Source organism: Fistularia commersonii, chromosome 16 (genome assembly GCF_037954325.1).
Source record: "Fistularia commersonii isolate RoL2024-O1a breed Wild chromosome 16, RoL_Fcom_v1.0, whole genome shotgun sequence".
In the NCBI taxonomy this organism is placed as follows: Eukaryota; Metazoa; Chordata; class Actinopteri; order Syngnathiformes; family Fistulariidae; genus Fistularia; species Fistularia commersonii.
Genome location: NC_141299.1, coordinates 8686712 through 8704096, shown reverse-complemented (window position 1 = coordinate 8704096; position 17385 = coordinate 8686712). Strand labels below are relative to the sequence as shown.

The window sequence follows — 17385 nt, the reverse complement described above, 5'->3', positions numbered from 1 at the left end:
GTCGAGAGGTACTTAACCATGATTACCACTGGGAAAGAAAACTAAAAAAGTCAATTAATTTCAGCACATTGAACATGCAAAGTGAGACCTGGTACTCATGCATGCACTGAGTGCATGAATGATGTGGCCAAAACTGCTATCAGATCTTACTTTTAGTTGTCACGTCTCCACTTCCTCTCCTAATATGCGCATCTCTCCCTTGGTCCTTCTTTGTATCTCTCACTTTTCGTTACTTAAAGTTTATCTTAAAGTTACTTTAGCTGTAAAAGGCTAATAGAGTTATAAATCTTCATGACATCTTAAGAAGAAGAGGCTTTTAAAAGATCTGCCATTATTAATTCATTCTTGTTAAGCTTTTGTCACTTTTTTAATGTATTCTGACTCCCTCTGGAGGACAGTTTATGAATAACTACTGTACTAAAACTAATTCAACTCAAAATTACGCTAGTGACGAAACTTGCTTCATGTTTTTTGTATTTTTTTTCTAGGTGTGAACTGTGAAATCAATGAAGATGACTGCGCAAGCAACCCCTGCGAGTATGGGGAGTGTCAAGATGGTATTAACGAGTACAAGTGCGCATGCTCTCCAGGATACACAGGTATGCTCCACTTACAAGACTAGTGAAGTCATTGAAATTGCAGTTTACTATTGGAAAAATTGTCAATATTTTCTTCCTTGGTATAGTATTCCAATATGTTTGACATGATGTGCTATTGAATACCTAATCTATTTCTTTGTAATAGGAGTCAAATGTGATGTGGAGATTAATGAGTGTAACTCAAACCCATGTATGAGTGGAGGGACCTGCGAGGACAAGATCAATGGGTTCCACTGCCTGTGCCCACCCAGTACTCATGGTCCCTTGTGTCTTACTGGGACGGACCACTGTGCACTGCAGCCTTGTGTTCATGGAGAATGTGTTGAACAGCAGCATGGGTATATATGTTATGCATTAAACTATTAAGCTTAATGCATATTAAGCTTTAGCTATTAAGTACTTTTATCACATAAATTACAGTATTATCCTTTTTCTTTTAATTATTTTCTTTAGTTTAAGTAACAAAGTATTACATTATCTGAGGGATCCAAGCAGGAACAGATTTTTAATACAGGATAGCTCCCTGTTATGATGAGTATTTGCTTTTTTTTTTTTTTTTCAAGGTACCATTGTGAGTGTGAACCTGGCTGGGTTGGAGATCACTGTGAGCAGGAAAAAAATGAGTGCCAGCCCAATCCATGCCAAAATGGTGGGAACTGTGTGGACAGACATAATGGCTACACCTGTCAGTGCCAACCTGGTTTTAAAGGTGATGATACTTCAACAGAAAAAAAATCCAGTTCTGTCTTTCATATCACCCCTGGAGTCTGGACCATAAGAAAATTACCAATCAATTTTGTCTGATCAGGTGTGAGCTGTGAGAAGAATATAGATGAATGTGCATCCAACCCCTGTCACAACCAGGGCATTTGTGTTGACGGAGTCAATAGTTACACCTGTCAGTGTAGTCCCCCATTCACAGGTAATCTCACTACACGGGGGTGTCTCTATTAGCATGTACTCATAGCATGAAGAAAGTCAATTGAGTATTTTTATTTATTTGTTTTTTCTAGTGATTAAAATTTGGATAAAGTTCAATACCTGACAATAAATAGACCTCTTATTCCAGCTAATCATTCATCATTAATCTTCTGGTTGTAGCCCCTTAGATGCTAAATTTGTGTCATTATTTTCATATTTGATTAAAGACTTAGATAAGAAGATAAGAAGACTTTCCCCTCATCTTAAATATCAGTTTTTGAAAATTGACTTTCCATTGATTATTCAGGAAATTAGTTTGTAAAAAAATACCCTTTTTATAAAATACAATACAACATTTTGCTTAAGGCCCAGTGTTTAAGTGTAAAAATATCAAAAAATTATTATTATCCTAACAGGTAAACACTGTAAAGAAGAGCTTGTCCCCTGTGCCTCTCATCCATGTGAGAGGGGAGGTATGTGTCGTCCAACTGCGGACTATACCTCATATACATGTCGATGTCCTGCTGGTTGGCAAGGTATTGTTGATAATTCTTCTGTTTTAATCTGCACTGAGTTTTTGAATGTGAGATGGGACAAAATCACAAGACAGTGTGTTTCTTAAAAGTCTGCTACATCAAGTCATAAAAAATTGTATGTCTTTCGTAATAATGTAGCATTAACCGTTCTTTGTTTCTCTTTTTTCCCTCTGTGCAGGTCCACGTTGTCGTGAGGATTTGAATGAATGTAAAAAGAATCCTTGCAAAAATGGTGGCCATTGTATTAACAGTCAAGGCAGCTACACATGCAAATGTCAATCTGGATACAGTGGACACAACTGTCAGACTGACATCGATGACTGCTCACCCAGTGAGTTTGCCCTTTGAGAAATAAATTTTTCTCCATATTGGATCAACCCACCGAATGGAGCAATAATTGAGTAATAATAAAGAATTCTCTTCCTAGGAAAAATCAAATCCAGTTGCCAGAACATTTCACAACGATTATCCATAACCTGGATGACTGAGAACCTTCATTCACAAATAAAACGCTTTAGTTTTTAAACTTTAGACTGCTTTGATGCATTCTTAATTTTGTATAATTGTAAAATCTTAAAACTATCCACTGTACAAAATGAGTATCATGCTAGATGACTAATAATCTTCACAGTCATTATGCATTGGAGCTTTTTACAACACCTCAGCAGCACTTCATTAAATTCACATCAGCTTGCATTGAAATAAATTTTAATTGAAACCTCCCTCTCACTCTCTCCACTCTTAAGATCCCTGCTTGAATGGAGGCTCTTGTGTTGACGATGTTGGGAGTTTCTCCTGTGACTGCCGCCGAGGTTTTGAAGGAGATCGCTGCGAAACAGAGGTAGACGAATGTGTCAGTCAGCCCTGCCAGAATGGTGCTACCTGCCGAGATTATGTCAACAGCTTTGTTTGCGAGTGCCAACCAGGCTTTGATGGAATCCTGTGTGAGCATAACATTCAAGAATGCACTGAGAGGTGGGTTGTATTTCCTAAGAATCTCGATGCCCCAAATTAGCAATGATCAATTAAAACTGTTTTGTTACAGTAATTAAGGGGAGGGCTAGAAAGCAAGAAATTAGATTTTAAAATAGAAACAGATGTTTTCAGATTATGTACCTCATACAATAAAATGCTTTTGGGGTGTTGTCCTGTCCTGTAACACTCACATAGATATTTTTACCCCATTGAGGTGAGATGCATTTAATTAATAACGTTCCCTTTTTTTTGGCTTTCCAGTTCTTGCCTGAATAATGGAACATGCATTGACGACATTAACACCTTTTCTTGTCATTGCCGTCCTGGTTTTTATGGCGGATTCTGTGAGTATGAGCAGAATGAATGTGACTCCCAGCCTTGTAAGAATGGAGGCACCTGTACTGATGGTTTGGGCACCTACCGTTGTACCTGCCCTGTGGGCTACAATGGACCAAACTGCCAGGTAATATTTTTTGGTGTCAAAGAGAATGTGGGTGGGTTAATCACCGGGCTAATCTTTACAATATTCCTTAAATAAATCTTGTTTATTGCTTGCAGAAATTTGTGAACTTGTGCAGCCAAGTGCGCTGTCATAATGGTGGCTCCTGCTCACAAACAGCAACCTCCTGGACCTGCCATTGTCAGATGGGATGGACAGGACTTTATTGTGATGTCCCTAATATGTCCTGCCAGGACTTTGCTGCAAGGAATGGTGAGGATTTTCTGTGCTTCGTCAGCAATTAATCCATTATTGATATTACATTTTCATTTTTGTTGAGTGCACAGTAGCACAACTATCCAAAACATTGCATTATAACTTAACAAATTTAAAATGTAACTTAAGTCACTCCAACCTTGAATAAACTTAACTTTGCTGGCTACCTCAATAGAGGGTCTTCCGACTGAGGGCTCACTCAGTTTTCATAGCAGTACAGGAGTCGTCCAGGCCCATGTTTAATGGTAATTTGGTATATTTTGACGTTTTCCTGCCTTAACCCATATACAAATCCAATTCTTGAATACTGCTCAATCTGTGTGACTTTCGGCCTCCGTAACAAAAATTGCATCAATCCAGAGTCACCAACGCTGTAATTCTTGCCGGTATGAGTCATGTTGTATTCTTCCCATCTCTTCAATGCTGGAGAGATGGGGCGATGTCCTATTAAATCTCTTTCTTCTAATTTTCCTAAATGATTAAAAAGAGGGGGTTGATTGTATCTTCTGAATCAGTTTGGGCTGAAATGTAACTTTACTCCTGTGTCTGCTGGATCGTATTGTAAATTTTACAATAAACTTCTCATATGTGTAAGGGGACTATCTATCCCCTGCAATATCTGCTTCTTGTGTTAGGCCAAGGTCTGCGCTGCAATGCATGCACTGTACACTCTGCCCAAAATGCTTAAGTTTGTAAGATTATTTACCCATCACATGTACCTCCTTTTCATATTACTTTAGGTCTGGAAGTGGAGAATGTGTGTAAAAATGCTGGCACATGTGTCAATGTGGGCAATTCCCACCAGTGTCAATGCCAGCCAGGTTACATGGGCAGCTACTGTGAAGAAATAGTTGATGAGTGCCAGTCAAATCCTTGTCGAAATGGGGCTACATGCAAGGACTACCAGGGAACATACGAATGTGTAGTAAGTAACCTTCCATTTCAGAGTTTTTGTTTGTTTCTATAGGTGGAGAGAGATGCATGTGTTGTAATTCCAGTTTTGCATTGATGATGAATTGTGTTAAGTTTGCTGTAATGGTCATTTAAACACAATGACTAAGCCACTGTTTTTAATCCAGTGTAAACCAGGCTACCAGGGAGTGAACTGCGAGTATGATGTTAATGAATGCCATTCTAAGCCCTGCCTACATGGAGGAACTTGTATAAACCTCATCAACCGCTTCACATGTTCCTGTCCACCTGGAACACATGGTAAACCTGCAAAAGATTACATCACACACAAAGAATGAACTTTTAACACATGGAAACATAACAAAACTGGAAAGAACCAATTCTAAGAGCACAACAACATTTTCTGAATGACTTCTCTAAATTAAAGAATATTTTATTAATTTGTAGATGGTACACACAAGGTAAAATTATCTTTGGTAAAAGAACGGTCGAAATGACCATATAATGTGTTTTTCAAGTGTATTATTTCCCAGATCAAGTACCAGTACTGTCCTACATGAAACAATTACTTTGCATTGCATACATGAAGTGATGTGCCTTTGATTTTTTCTGTGAAGGGCTTCAATGTGAAATGAATACTGATGACTGTGCTCCCAAGCCTGGCTCTTGGGAACCCCGCTGTCTGAATGGAGGACAGTGTGTGGACGGTGTGGGCCGCTACACATGCTCCTGCCCTCCAGGATTTGTTGGAGAACATTGTGAAGGAGATTTGAACGAATGTCTCTCTGCTCCATGCCATGCCCCCGGCAGCCTCGACTGTGTACAGCTGGTCAATGATTACCTCTGCCGATGTCGCCTTGGATACACAGGTACGTTCATTTCCAATGAATAGTATGATATCATGGCACCATTTCAAATTATACTACATTTTTGTAGCATAGGATTGCGTTTAATTTCTGAAACAGTTTATATAAATTTTACAACGTAGGAAACCCAAACAAGATGACAAATGTTGCAGCAGTGTGTGGAAATAGGATGTAATTATTACAGTTGATATTATTGTATAAATATATATCTTCTCCCTTCGTTTGACTCTGAAGGTCGCCATTGTGAGTCCATGGTGGATCTGTGTTTGTCAAAACCATGCCACAACAACGGAGTCTGCTCTATGAACACAAGTTCAGAACATGGCTACACCTGTTCCTGCCTTATGGTAAGAGACATTGCAGCCATGGTTAGTTTTGGCTCCCTCTTCTGTTTCATACATCTTGCCTGAATTTCTAAGTGCTTCATTGGAAGGCACACCAGTTTATTCTCATGAGAATACTAATACCTTTTAATGTAATTGATTTTTTATTACATATGCATTTACCATGAATCATTTTTGTCAGTAATTATAGTGCTTACATTCTTTAGCAATGGCTCGAATACTTTCCTACTAGACTATCATCATTTTTTCTATATACAGTGTGCATTATTTGTCTGTCCACTAACTTCAAGTGCCTCTTTTTTCTCATGCTTGCTTCAGAGGGCCACATCATGGCTCAGGTATAGTAGATGAGGCAGATTTGTAAGAGAACATAAAAAGGAATTATTTATTATAGGTCGTCCTGTTACAAATAAGCTCCGAGGCTTCATTATCACTTTACAAAGATAAAAACAGAGTGATAACTACTATGTGAAAGTGTGAATTGTCAAGCTGTAATTTTTATGCTATTTTAGGGCTTTACTGGGTTCAACTGTGGAGAAATAGAAGGCTACAGCTGTGCTAAGCTTCAATGCAGGAATGGTGGGCACTGTGTGGCGACATCAGCTGGACAGCTGTACTGCCAATGCTTGAAAGGTTTTACCGGATCTCACTGTGAGAATGAGCTGAGGTGTCCAAAACCCTGTCAAAATGGAGGGACCTGCATTCAAGATCCAGCCAACCCACTTTTGTATAGCTGCCAATGTCCCTCATACTTTTCTGGACAACAGTGTGAGAACAAAGTGTCTGTACCAGCCACACCATCTTGTCCACACCTTCAGTGTGAGCGTCAGTCAGGGGATAGAGTGTGTGATAATGAATGTAACAACCATGAATGTCAATGGGATGGAGGCGATTGCTCACTTACATGGAAACAACCCTGGCTTAACTGCACTGCCAGTGGTCCTTGCTGGGATTTCTTTAAAAATGGACGTTGCGATAAAGACTGTGACAACCCTGGCTGCCTATTTGACAGCTTTGAGTGCCAGGATCCTTCACCATCCCCCTGCAGGTATGTAACACTTTGCTTTGCTTTATTATTGTTATGATTTCATAGCCATATCTGCTTAAAATTCTGTTTTCCCTTGTATTGTGTATTTTTAGATACGACGAGTATTGTGCGGACCACTATGGGAATAACATCTGTGATTGGAGCTGCAATACAGAGGCCTGTGGCTGGGATGGCCTTGACTGTTCTGGTGATACTCCAGCCAAGATGGCTGATGGTACACTTGTTATTGTGGTGCGATTGCAACCAAAGGAATTGATAGGGGACTTAAGTGGTTTTTTACGGTCCTTGGGAGCCCTGCTACATACTAACCTACAGGTGAAGGTGGATAAAAATAAGAAACCTATGGTGCTTCCATACTATGGTGTGGAGGATGAGCAAAGACGACAGAGGGGAAGAAGCAAGCGGGAGCTGGAGCGAGAGGTTATTGGGTAAGGATGGCTCATGACATGCTTGCTCTCCAGAGTGAATGTGCATCATAAAATGTATTTTAAACCACATTTTTGTCCATGTAGGTCCCTAGTGCATTTACAAATTGATAACAGGGAATGTTCCCAGAAATCATCAGACTGTTTCTCAAATGCCAATGAGGCCGCCTCCTATATTGCAGCAGCTCACATAAAAGCTGACCTGCCTTACCCACTTGAATCTGTTTATAGTAAGTAGGATTCCTATGAAAAAATCACAGGTATTTTTCATTTTCATTTTTATGGTATATTTAGTCTTTCCTCTATTTCTCCACAGGTGAATTTACTGATATATCCCCAAACGAATTTCCAATGTATTTTATTGGAGTTGCAGTTGTAATAATTCTTCTAATTCTGGTGTTGGGGATGCTGGCAGCCAAGAGGAAGCATAAAAATGGTGTCCTATGGCTTCCCGATGGCTTTCTGGCCAATAAAAATGACAAGAGGAGAGAACCTGTTGGGCAAGACGATTTTGACATGAAGTGAGTTTGTGTTTTGAAAATGCAAATTCATTTTCGAGTATAATTGATTCCTAATTTGTTAGCAAACTAGCTGTTCTGTTTCAGTTCACCAGTCATTGTAAAATAATGGGTTGCTGGTTCAATATTTCCTCCCACCAGGAATTTCAAGTCCCAAGACGGAGCCATGATCGATGGAGGTCAGAGCCAGCGGTGGTTAGAAGATGAAGTTTCATCCAAGAAGCCAAGAGTAAGTGAGCAGCAGAAGTCAGATTAAGCAACCCAGTATCAAAAATGCATTTTGCCTTCAAGGACCTTACAATATATTTAAGGCTTCCTATCTGAAAATGTACAGATATTTCCTTAGGTGCTTTATTACAAAGTATTACACATCAGTAAATGTCACTGTGATATTCAGAATGAACAGGATGACAAGTAGGTTGGGGATGCTACGGCTACACCAGACGTGCAAATTTGGCTTTTCTTGATGACATACCTTCAAAAATTGTATTAAGAGCTGCACTGACATCAAAAAGAACAAGGTGGACTGAGGTGGTCTAAGAGCCTATATGTGGCAGGATGCCATTGTGAAATCAGATTGACAGACGGACAGACTAAAACTTGACTGCTATGGCTTAAACTGAGTTTTTCAACAAATTGATTTGGGTGTTGGTGATGCGTTTAGAGAAGAAATTGAGGTTGAAACCTGGTGTACACTTTTCAGCATCTCTGGATTCAGGTGTGTTTCTTTTAAGAGAAGGTTTTAACCACGGTAGACTTGAAAGTAGAGGAAGTGATGCTGTCCATATGAATGACTTTACAGTATTCCACTCAGTAAATCGTATTGAAAGCCAGCCAGGATCTTTATTGAGTTTAGGGGGCTCACAGAGTCATATAGTTGAGTTGGAGGTTTGCATAAAGGCTCAGGAGAGCTAAAATAAAAATGAGTGAGAGCTGTAGCATGTTTTAAGACCTTGTTGCCTTTTGTAGAATGAAGACAAACCTCTGCTACCCATGTCTATGGATGAAAGTGTTGACCGAAGGGAATGGACCTTGCAGCATCGCAAAGCTGCTGACATTACACTTACTCCCCCACAGGCAGACCTGGATACTGATTGTCTGGATGTCAATGTCAAGGGACCTGGTGAGAAAGCTGTTTTTCAAACCAAGATGTATTAATTTTATATTGAGGTTTAAGTTAAATGCATTTTCCAAGAGGTGAAAGCTCTTCAAGGGAAGAAAATAAAGTCTAGTTGCTATGAGAAAAAGGTTTTGCTGACAATTGGCCATGACCTGGATGACTGACATGAACCTCCACAGACATGTTATTTAATTTAATTTCCTGTTCTGTAGATGGCTTCACCCCACTGATGTTGGCATCACTACGTAACGGCGGAGGTCCGGACTGCAACTTGCACGGAGAAGAGGAAGAGGAAAGTGGAGGGGACGAACCAGGACCCAGTGTCATCTCTGACCTAATCGCTCAAGGTGCTTCTTTAATGGCCCAAACTGATCGCACAGGGGAGACAGCACTCCACCTGGCTGCACGCTATGCAAGAGCTGATGCTGCAAAGAGGCTGCTGGATGCTGGTGCTGATCCAAATGCCCACGACAATATGGGCAGGACTCCCCTTCATGCTGCTGTGGCAGCTGATGCACAGGGAGTGTTCCAGGTAAGATGGTGTCTTATCAGAAATGAGCTTGTCACAATTCACAGATACACTGAAGCAAACCAGTAAACTATTGACATAATTGCAATTCAAGAAAACACATCACCAAACACTCAATATAATTTCAAATATTTATCTTTTTATCTGTTTGATCAGCATGTATGAAAATGTGAACATTGGCATCTGAAATGGCTAAATTATGTTCTTGATCATATTATCTTTCAACGTGTCATGACGGTTTGCTGACAAGAGGATTCTGAGTTAATAGCAAACTGAACATGTCCCTTAGTCATATCATGTCCAAGTGCCTAGACGGTTGGCTACTAACAATTCAGTAGCCAAAAAACAAAATAACAAGGGGAACATTATGCTTAAAAATGAATTGAATTATCACTGCCAGGTGACATTGGCAGTAATGATTTTTATTTGGTTTTTAGAGTAACATTGCATTCTTCATTTTGATTCAAGAGCTGAATAATGACAAATTAGTATGCGTTGTTCTGCTGTGCTAAACCAGGCTCATAATATCCTTACTGTTTTACTGGGCTTAGCCAACCAATATCCTGGTGCCTCTCTGTGCATGTTATGATTGATATTAAACCAAAGCCTCGGTAAATAGTATGTGGGTGACTGTATAAATTTATTGTGTAGAGCGAGGTGAAATGTGACCTCATCACTAGGGCATTGGCAATGATAACTCACAACCTGCTCTCTTAGCAGTAGAGACCATTCCATCATAGTTACTTGTTTGGTACTAGTTTGTGAAGGATTTAAAAATTAGCCAGCTGGACTTTGCCTCCAGATGCTAAATTGGTGAAGGATAGTAACTGATTGATTAAAAAATGTGGACATTTTGAAATCATACATTGTTAATCACATTTGTATTTGTTAATGTTTCATACGAAATATTTGTCTTTTTGTTTTCTCTCAGATTCTGATCCGTAATCGTGCAACAGAATTAGATGCTCGGATGAATGATGGCACCACTCCATTAATCCTGGCAGCCAGACTAGCTGTGGAAGGCATGGTAGAGGAGCTGATCCACTGCCATGCTGACATCAATGCTGTCGATGACCATGGTGAGAAAGATTCTTTTATTTAGACAGATATCTTTTAAATGTAGGAAAGTGCCAGCAGTTACTTTCATACCAAAGTTTTTAGTTTAGATATGTTTACTAACATTTGACTAATCCATTGTCATGATAAGAAAGACAGGTAATTGTGAATAGTCAAAATTGTGTTTATAAGACCATAGAAAGTGATATTTTCTGACATTTCTCATGATTTTAATCTTTAGGCAAATCAGCTTTACATTGGGCAGCAGCAGTAAACAATGTCGAGGCCACTCTTGTGCTATTAAAGAATGGAGCCAACCGTGATATGCAAGACAACAAGGTTTGTACATTTTATTTTAGGGAATTTTTAACCTTTTTTCCTTGCTATTTTTTTAACCATAGTAAAAAAGTCTGCCCAGATAGTATAAGATGGTGGTTTGTAGAATGACTCTGGTGACAAGGCAGATCAAGAGGACAAAGGCAGAGCAGAGGACAAAGTGGTGGAAAGGGAGGCGTGTTGTATGGTTTTCAGGGAGGAGTTGAGAAAGGCTCTGGGTGGTCAGGGAGAGCTTCCAGATGATTGGACAACAACAGCTAGTGTTATCAGGGAGACAGGTAGGAGAGTACTTGGTGTGTCATCTGTAAGGAAAGTAGACAAGGAGACTTGGTGGTGGAATGAGGAAGTGCAGGAATATATACTGCGAACGCAGTTAGAAAAGAAGTGAGATACTGACAGGACTGAAGAGAACAGATAAGAGTACAGGGAGATACAACGCAACGTAAAAATAGAGGTAGCAAAGGTAAAACAAAGGGCGTACGATGACCTGTATGCTCAGGTGGACAGTAAGGAGGGAGAGAATGATCTATACAGGTTGGTGAAACAGAGAGATAAAGATAGAAAGGATGCACAGCAAGTCCAAAAGGACTTGCTGTGCATCCTTTCGGAAAAGCCAAAAGGAAAAGCCGAAAGGAGAAGAAGAAAACTACTCCTGACATCAAAAAGAAATTGTAAACGATATCTTGTGACAGTAAGGAGGGAGAGAATGATCTATACAGGTTGGCGAAACAGAGAGATAAAGATGGAAAGGATGTACAACAGGTCCGGGTGATAAAGGACAGAGAGGGAAATGTATTGACAGATGCTAGAAGAGTGATGGGAAGATGGAAAGAGTACTTTGAAGAGCTGATGAATGTGGAAAATGAAAGAGAGGCAAGGGTAGAAGAGGTGATTATCGTAGACCACAAAGTAGCAAAAATTAGTAAAAGTGAAGTGAGGAAGGCATTGAAGAGGATGAAGAGTGGAAAAGCAGTTGGTCCTGATGATATACCTGTGGAGGTGTGGAAGTGTCTAGGAGAGGCAGCGGTAGATTTTCTGACTAGATTATTCAACAGGATCTTAGAGAGTGAGAAGATGCCTGAAGAATGGAGACAAAGTGTGATGGTGCCTATTTTTAAGAATAAAGGGGATGTGCAGAATTGTGGCAACTACAGAGGGATAAAGTTGATGAGCCATACAATGAAGTTATGGGAAAGAGTAGTGGAAACTAGACTGAGAGCAGAAGTCAGCATTTGTGAACAGCAGTATGGCTTCATGCCTAGGAAGAGTACTACAGATGCAGTATTTGCGTTGAGAATGCTAATAGAAAAGTACAGAGAAGGCCAGAGGGAGCTGCATTGCGTTTTCGTAGACCTAGAAAAAGCATATGACAGGGTGCCAAGAGAGGAGCTCTGGTATTGTATGAGGAAGTCTGGAGTGGCAGAGAAGTATGTTAGACTGGTGCAGGACATGTATGCTAGCTGTGAGACACTGGTACGGTGTGCTGTAGGGGTAACCGAGAAGTTCAAGGTGGAGGTGGGACTCCATCAGGGATCAGCTCTGAGCCCCTTCTTGTTCGCAATGGTGATGGATAGGCTGACAGATGAGGTTAGACAGGAATCCCCATGGACCATGATGTTTGCGGATGACATTGTGATCTGTTGTGAGAGCAGAAAACAGGTAGAGGAAAATCTAGAGAGGTGGAGGTAAGCTCTGGAAAGGAGAGGAATGAAAGTTAGTCGCAGCAAGACAGAATATATGTGTGTGAACGAGAGGAACTCGGGTGGAGCGGTGAGGCTACAGGGAGTGGAGATCAAGAAGCTGGAGGATTTCAGGTACTTAGGGTCAACAGTCCAGAGCAACGGAGAGTGCGGAAAAGAGGTGAAGAGACGGGTCCAAGCAGGTTGGAATGGGTGGAGAAAAGTGTCAGGGGTACTATGTGATAGAAGACTTTCAGCCAGAATAAAAGGAAAGGTGTACAAGACAGTGGTGAGACCAGCGATGATGTATAGACTAGAAACTGTTACAATGACCAAAAGACAGCAGGCAGAACTAGAGGTTGCAGAGATGAAGATGTTGAGGTTCTCTTTGGGAGTGACCAGGATGGATAGGATCAGGAATGAGTCTATCAGAGGGACGGCACATGTTCGATGTTTTGGAGAGAAGGTCAGAGAAGCCAGACTGAGATGGTTCGGTCATGTACAGAGAAGATATAGTGAATATATTGGTAGACGGATGCTGGAATTGGAGCTGCCAGGCAAGAGGTCTCGAGGAAGACCAAAGAGAAGATTTATGGACGTCGTGAGAGAGGATATGAAGGTAGCTGGTGTGAGAGAGGAAGATACAGAGAATAGGGTTAGATGGAGAAAGTTGACTCGCTGTGGCGACCCCTAACGGGAAAAGCCGAAAGAAGAAGAAGAAGAAAGAAGATTTTGTGATAATCTAGACATATGATACATTAGAAATATAGACAAAATATAGACAAAACCAATTGAAAATGTATATTAATATAAATATCAAATACATCTTTTATTTAATCCAGCAAACAATCTAATTTTTAACATTGGCGCTTCCTTTAGGAGGAGACCCCACTGTTTCTTGCAGCCAGAGAAGGCAGCTTTGAAGCTGCACAGGTCCTCCTAGACCACTACTCCAATCGTGACATCACAGATCACCTGGATCGGCTGCCTCGTGATACTGCTCAAGAGCGCATGCATCATGATATTGTCCGCCTGCTGGACCAGTATAATTTAGTTCACAGCCCACACAATGGCCCCAACCACATGAGTGGAGGAAACACCTCTGTAATGTGCGGAGCCAATGGAGCAGGCTTCATCGGCATGCGTTCTGGGCCACAAGGGAAGAAGAGCAGGAGAGGTGGTGGTGGGGCAAAGGCAGGAGGTGTTGGAAATGGGGCTAAAGAGCTGAAGGACATGAAGGCAAAGCGAAGAAAGAAACCTGCAGGAGGAGAGGGGCCGGCTGTGGGTGCTGGCGGAGGTACTGGAGGCAGTGTGAATGGTGTGAAGGCAGCAGGAGGCCTTCCAGAGAGCTCAGTCACTATGTCACCTGTCGACTCCCTGGAATCCCCTCACGCCTACACAGGCGACATGTCTGGCGCTGTCTCCACCACGGCAAACTCCCCTCCTCTCCTGAGCAGTCCCACCTCCAGACCTATGCTTCCTCCTGTCAGCCACATGCTAGGACAGCAGCAGGGCTGGGTGGGTATGACCAAACATGGCTACAGTGGCCACATGTTTGGCCTCGTACCACACCAAATGGGGGGGTCCCACCGTGGCATAGGCCAGCACCACAGCCAGGGGCCAATGCTGACTCCCATGAATGTCACCATGAGCAGGGAGCAGCTACCTCCAATTGTCACGTTCCAGATGATGACACCCGGTGGAGGCCAAGCCATGTTGAAGCAGCCTCAGCCTGGTCAGGTACAGGTCACTCAGTCCCAGGCTCAGAACCAGAACCAGGGTCACTCCCAGCAGGGTCAAGGTCATCTCCATTGTACTCAGAGTATGATGTATCAGATACCTGAGCAGATGAGCATGGCGCACGGGCTCTCTCACACCCTGCAGCACCCCCACAGTGTCAGCCACGGAGCCATTGAAGGCCAGTCTCGGCCCTTGCCGTCATATCCACCCATGCAAAGTCCCGTGGATAAGTATCCCACTCCGCCTTCCCAGCACAGCTTCACTACCGCTGGCTCAGAGGGCACCACCCCTGGCCACTCTGCACACCCACCCAGTGAGCACCCTTATCTCACCCCTTCACCAGAATCTCCAGACCCTTGGTCATCATCTTCACCACACTCTAATTCGGACTGGTCTGATGTCACCACCAGCCCCACCCCTCTAGGGAATCCCCACCATGCACTGCCATCATCCCACCACACACACATTCCAGAGCAGGTGCAGTTGCAGCCGCAATCCCAGCAGATGCAGCAAGCCTCTCAACAGCCTGCGCTAGGAAACATGCAGGTGTTTGCATAGGTCCACCAGAGAGAAGCAGACCATAAAGACTTTGGGGTTCTGTTAGAACTCTTGACACATTCTAACTCCCATAAAGCTTTTTCTCCTCTCTATTAATTCTTTATGTTCTTTTTATTAATCACACGTCCCCTTGTATGTTATCTTTTCCTCTTTGCACTTAAGAAACCTGTATAGTTTCTGAAACCTCACTGACTATTGTCAGCTGGAAATCAAATGTCTCAATACCAAAAACATGGAGTATGATATTACACTGTGGAGTTTTTTGCCACGTCTTCTTTTCATTGTCATCCATGCATCTTTTGCTCCCTGCTCCTTGACTAGAAATATGTAAGCTTTGACGGATAGCCCAAAACACAATCCTTCATCCAATCATTGATCGCTGTCCAATGGTTATTAGCTGGTATCAGACCAGAACAAAGTGGACTTGAGATACTGAGAAAGGACTGAGGGTTTTGTCTCTTGTTTTTCGTTATTCTCCTATATGCCTTTGTTATTGTTATGTTGTTAAATGTAATGAGCTTGTCAGTACTTAGACCTTGTTAAATTTTCTCATTCTGCTCTTAATTAGACAGGCGACATTGAGATAGGGCTTTAATGTTCAAAACAGAAGACTACCTAGTTGTTTACCTTACTGTTTTTAAAAATGAGTGGCCCCTTGAATATATGGAAATTTACAGATTCGAAAGGAATGCAGAACAGTATTTTGTTGCATGCCATCTTCATGCAAACTGAGATTATTAGTGTTAGTCATCAAAAATAATCCAAGAACAGTTACAACCAGTTGTTATTCTTAATGTGTTAATGCAGCCACACGTATTTCTCATGTTTTGAAGGCAGTCACTTTTTCTGAAACAATGACAATAATTGTAAGTGCCTCAGTAATTCATACATTGTTGTGAGATTAATCCTGATTAATTCATTTGAAACATTATGCAAAAATATAGTTTTGTGGCTATCATTGTTACTTTTGTGTCACCAAGTTTTGTATGTTGAAATGTAAATAGAGGAACAGGAACATTCTGTTACCAACTTCTGATACTTACCGGTACTCGGCAAAGATGTTTTTTTTTTGTTTTTTATATGACTTTTGTTCGCACTCTAAATGATTCTGAATGTTACAGAGGTTTATGTTACTGCCTCTCAACTGGCTTTCCTCCAAGTGTTTCCTTTTTCCAGAATCATAACCAGGTTTGCCTTATGCTTAACTACAATCAGTGTATACGTGCACCTTTCAATCACCATGGTTCATAAACCAAGTTTGTAGGTGAGTGAGGTGTTATGAAAGTGTTTTTTGTCTTCCTTCTGAAGGTTTCTGTCATGTGCAGATCTTTGTTACTGCTCAATAAACAAAGACAATCGTTCATTGTTGAAAATATAAAAGGAAAGGAAAAAAAAAACTTCAAAAGGAATGTTGGTGTCTCAAAGACCAAATTAACTTTTGTTTCAACCAAAATGTTCTTCGTCTCCAAATACCTGCCAAATGTATTTCTTTTAATAAAGCCAGACTCACAGCACTCAGCACTCATATTCTATCACAAGAAATGTTTGGACTTATTACTGTAAGTATTCCTAAGCAAATGATTCTTGTTTCATATGTATTTCCAGCACATGACACATCAGAGCTTTATACTCTGTACATGAGGGCTTGTCAATTTTATAAAACACATTTACTCTACAGTGTTGTTCTTCTAGTCAATATATGGACATCAGTTTTGACACGTACAGTAGGCAAAGCCGTGTATCTGTTTTTTGTATATAGTTGTTTTGAATGTTCCTCGCCTTTGTTAACCAAACAGCCTATATTATACATGCCATATGAAGTAGCTGTCACCATGTTTATACACAGTAGAGAATTTAAACCTTTTTTTCTTATTTGAGAAAAATCCAAATGATCAACCAAATATACTTGCTGAAATAAAGCCCAGATCTTCATACACATGTGTACCTGTCATTTTTAACATCATTACATTTTTGTCATTGTAGAACTGTCATTTTAGAGCATTGAAATTATTTAACTTGTTTTAAGACTTCTGGCCCATCAGGTCTGTCAGCTCATTGCCCCTGCTCAGTAAACTTTTTCTGCCCTTCACTTCTCAGAGCTCTGGAGATTTCTACAAGTTTCTTCACATTTTCTTATGCATTTATTATTGGTCAAAATACAATAATATTATTAATTTTATTCAAAGCAGGCAATTCACCGCTGTCCATGTAAACTGTTACATCACATAGTTCACATGAAAATAAATGAATTCTCCATAAAACATTTTGACCAGAATGAAAGTAGTAGATTGGACATTGAATATTTTTAGAGGTAATGCTGCTTGGATGGTAGTGATGAACTGGAAAGACTCCTGCTTCAGATGCAGCCAATAACGTTTTCTCACTGCTTGCCTTTGAGAAGCTTCTCACCCAAAAAGTCACATATTCTTTATATTATTTTTATTATTTTTCTACCATTTCTGATGTCGGCTCCGTTTGTTTTGTTTTGCATTTTCAGCTGCGGACCGA

At 40.9% G+C, this 17385-nt stretch overlaps 1 protein-coding gene across 1 annotated transcript in view; it reads left to right on the top strand.

Annotated features, from left to right (window-relative positions):
- notch2 (notch receptor 2) overlaps positions 1–16811 on the top strand; it is a 50876-nt gene extending 34065 nt beyond the window's left edge. Inside the window, exons 13-35 of the mRNA XM_086161996.1 lie at positions 489–599; positions 745–937; positions 1163–1308; positions 1408–1521; positions 1937–2056; positions 2235–2387; positions 2803–3031; positions 3293–3494; positions 3590–3743; positions 4487–4671; positions 4826–4958; positions 5276–5527; positions 5759–5871; positions 6381–6916; positions 7009–7344; positions 7429–7571; positions 7658–7862; positions 8001–8088; positions 8829–8982; positions 9192–9511; positions 10440–10587; positions 10806–10903; positions 13459–16811. Coding sequence (XP_086018122.1) covers positions 489–599; positions 745–937; positions 1163–1308; positions 1408–1521; positions 1937–2056; positions 2235–2387; positions 2803–3031; positions 3293–3494; positions 3590–3743; positions 4487–4671; positions 4826–4958; positions 5276–5527; positions 5759–5871; positions 6381–6916; positions 7009–7344; positions 7429–7571; positions 7658–7862; positions 8001–8088; positions 8829–8982; positions 9192–9511; positions 10440–10587; positions 10806–10903; positions 13459–14877 — 5552 coding nt within the window. The 3' untranslated portion in view covers positions 14878–16811. The remainder of the gene's footprint in view (positions 1–488; positions 600–744; positions 938–1162; positions 1309–1407; positions 1522–1936; positions 2057–2234; positions 2388–2802; positions 3032–3292; positions 3495–3589; positions 3744–4486; positions 4672–4825; positions 4959–5275; positions 5528–5758; positions 5872–6380; positions 6917–7008; positions 7345–7428; positions 7572–7657; positions 7863–8000; positions 8089–8828; positions 8983–9191; positions 9512–10439; positions 10588–10805; positions 10904–13458) is intronic.
- Positions 16812–17385: the final 574 nt, after the last annotated feature.